General features: G+C 42.5%; 1 protein-coding gene across 1 annotated transcript; it reads left to right on the top strand.

The window, feature by feature from the left end:
* Positions 1 to 338: 338 nt before the first annotated feature.
* Positions 339 to 3,302, top strand: LOC121391661. The gene is made up of 2 exons (XM_041523213.1): positions 339 to 520; positions 959 to 3,302. Exon 2 carries the CDS (start codon positions 1,869 to 1,871, stop codon positions 3,048 to 3,050), a length of 1,182 nt encoding a protein of 393 aa, XP_041379147.1. The 5' UTR covers positions 339 to 520; positions 959 to 1,868; the 3' UTR covers positions 3,051 to 3,302.

Raw genomic sequence — 3,302 nt, 5'->3', positions numbered from 1 at the left:
AGCACTTTTATTAATTTCACCAGACCATTAGCATTTCACGGGAAACACTTTACCTGCCCTGGCCCATTGAACACTCGAAAGGATCACCATGACACTCAAACTCACATATGGCATTAAATACATCAGTCAGTCGATTCGATTAGGCAGAGGGCAAAAATGAATCGAGCTGTCGGTTAGGTTTTCATCTTCATTTGTTTAGAAATATCATTCTTTTATTGAAAGCCGTCCGTTAAGAGATCTTTAAGTATTTTGCTATAAAGTACATTTCATGAATTCCACGTCAATCGGGACAAGTTGACGAATTCAAAAAGGTCGAGCTGGTGCATTAAAATTGATATCATAATGTTCGTTAATATTTCCTTTCATCATTCCATATGTTTGTCCGCATTTTAGACGTTACTGAACGGCACTGCGCATGCGCAAACCTGACCGTTGGGAAAGTAAAAATGGCGGCATGATTTGAAGATTTTTCTGACGTTTTCAATCTGCAGTCATCCATCTAATGCGAATGTGTCACCTGGTAAGTTATATATCATTTTAAACATGAATGTCTATAGAACACGCAGAGTACAATATTTTGGGCGAAATTTAGCTCGGTTGACCTTTGAAGGTAAAAATGTTTCTCAATGCATAATGCACGTGGCCATGTAATTCCGTCACAATATTTTTCATCTAGATTGTGTGGCTGCTAAATTAGTTATTGATATTTTGTAAAAGCTTGTTTTTAACCAAATTAAGCCATGTGCTAAATATATTAATACAGTTGGAGTAATTTTTCTATCCTGGGGGCTTCAAACAACCTGTGACAGAATTACAATTTTTGGTGTGACGGAATTACGTGTGCTCATAATTCCGTCACACTATAGTTTTGACCAGTTGAGATCATTGGTCATAGCCTAATATATAGGCGTAGTAGCCTCTATCATCAACTTAAGACATTTTTGTTTTCATTTTGTAGCACAAGCTTCACCATGGGCAAGACTGCAGTAGAGCGCCAGCGAGAGAGGCGGTTGCGGTTGAAACAAGATGCCAGAGAATATAACAAATACAAAAAACGAGACAGAGAAAGGAAAAACGCTGCCCGGAAAAACTTAACACCAGGTGAACTAAAGAAATTGAGAGAAAGGACCTTAACAGCAGTGAAGAAATATCGTGCTTGTGATGTCACTGACGGTACACTACAATGCTACAAATATGGAAATAGTGCATCACTAAATAAAGCTAAATCGCGAGTGTTAAAAGCCTTACCAAAAAGCCCAAGGAAACGTGCAACTGTCCTTAAAGCACTCGCTTGCGACATCTTAGGTGTACATGTGGTTAACCAGCCAAGCCGCATACTACCCCAAGAAACAGTAGACACAGTCCTGGCGTTCTACCAGAACGATGCATTTTCCCGTGTGATGCCAGGAAAGGCTGACTGTATAACTGTTAGGAATTCAAATGGTGAAAAAATTAAAAAGCAGAAAAGACATTTGACAATGACTTTATCTGAGGCGTATTGTTGTTTCAAAGCTGACCATCCACAAATCAACATCGGAAAATCAAAGTTCGCTGAATTACGTCCGAAGTGGGTCTTTTTGTCATCACAAATGCCCCATAACGTGTGCGGCTGCAGATATCACGAGAATGTCTTTCTTCTTCTCGAGGCTCTCCATCGAAAATATCCTGATGTCGTTCCACTCTATTCCAAAGAACTTTTCACAGCCAGATGCAAGTGCAGTGTCACAAGTGAGGAATGCATGTCCAACAATTGTGAACAATGTTCTGACGCCACTCTGTTCAACCAAGTGTTCCGAGATGTAGTCGAAGAAGACCCCACATTCAAGTGGTATCAATAGGTAGAAGAAAACGGTTTCTTACAAAAGGCAATGACGCATGGTTCGACAACAGATGCATTCGATGAGCTTGCCGGTCAACTCCCGAAATTCTTCTGGCACTCGTTCATCAAAGAGAAGCAAGCCACTTCCTACAACGACTCGAAATTGAAGGCCATGGAATCAGATAGCAACAGATGCCTACTTCAAATGGACTTTGCAGAGAATTTCACTTGCACATGGCAGGATGAAATTCAAAGTGCGCACTGGAAGCAAAGGCAAGTTACTGTCTACACAGTTATGGTGTACCACCGTGGACAAAATCTGTCATACGTGATAGTGAGCGACTACCGTGAGCACGAAAAGTCTGCTGTGACTGCATTCACCTCCCAGATCATGGACGTCATCAAGTCCGAAATGCCTAGTGTTGAGGTGGTTGACGTTTGGACAGATGGACCGTCAAGCCAATACAAAAACAAATACGTTTTCGCACTTCTCTTCAAACTCCAGGAACACCATGGGTTGCAAATACAGTGGAACTATTTCGCTACGTCACACGGGAAAGGTCCGAATGACGCACTCGGAGGTAATGTGAAAAGAATGGCACATCGCTTGACTATGGCCAGAACTGTCATCGTCAATAATGCAGAAACACTTGCCACTGCAGTCAGATCCTGCGAAACAAATATCCATGTACACGTCATGGATGAAGCAGCAATCCAGCAGAAGTGTCAAGATATTGGTACCGAAGTCCTCTGGAATGGTCTACAAACATTCCAAGGAACAATTACAACACATTTCTTGAAACCTCTTGACAAGGACACCATCCAGTTGAAATTTTACACAAGTGCTGACGAATACCGCAATCTTCCTGTTCGTCATAATCTGCAGAATCCCGTCGCAGGTCCAAGTGCCGCGCCCAGTGTCACCGCTGCTAACCAAGTGAGACCTCAACCCGTCGCAGGTCCAAGTTTCATCAAAAATTCGAAAAAACCAAAGTCATTAAATCCCACACCAGTACGTAAACATCCTAAAATCAGAAAGGAGCCTGATGGTGCCAATAGCGACGATTTATGCGGGTACTGCGGCCATTACTATGGCTCTGTATCTGACCCAAAATCAACGGACGAATGGATCGAATGCCAAAAATGCCGCATTTGGGTACATGAATCTTGTGGCGAAGACTGGGGGGTAATAGATGATGATGAACGTTATACCTGCTTACCCTGTCTTTAAAGGGTCTTGGTGGACTCGTCGTTTTTGTCAGTTCTGTGTGTGTGTTATCCCTGTGACCACCATCCAAACATCGGTGGGTTGTGGAACATTCACAACAACGCCTATAGTTGAGGACTAGTATCCGTTAGTACTGTAGAATCGGCCAGGAGCCGTTGTGACTTTCCAGATGGCAGCACCTACATTTTAATATGAAAAACCATTACATAAATTGAGAGTGCTGCCATCTGGAAAGTTGCAACGGCTCCTGACCGA

The sequence above is a fragment of the Gigantopelta aegis genome, unplaced genomic scaffold (genome assembly GCF_016097555.1).
Source record: "Gigantopelta aegis isolate Gae_Host unplaced genomic scaffold, Gae_host_genome ctg2781_pilon_pilon:::debris, whole genome shotgun sequence".
Classification (NCBI taxonomy): Eukaryota; Metazoa; Mollusca; class Gastropoda; order Neomphalida; family Peltospiridae; genus Gigantopelta; species Gigantopelta aegis.
Note: the sequence above shows the minus strand (reverse complement) of the source record. Positions and strands in the feature narration are given on the sequence as shown.

Coding starts and splice junctions, on each gene's coding strand:
- LOC121391661 (XM_041523213.1), top strand. CDS start 1,869: ATGACGCATGGTTCGACAACAGATGCATTCGATGAGCTTGCCGGTCAA.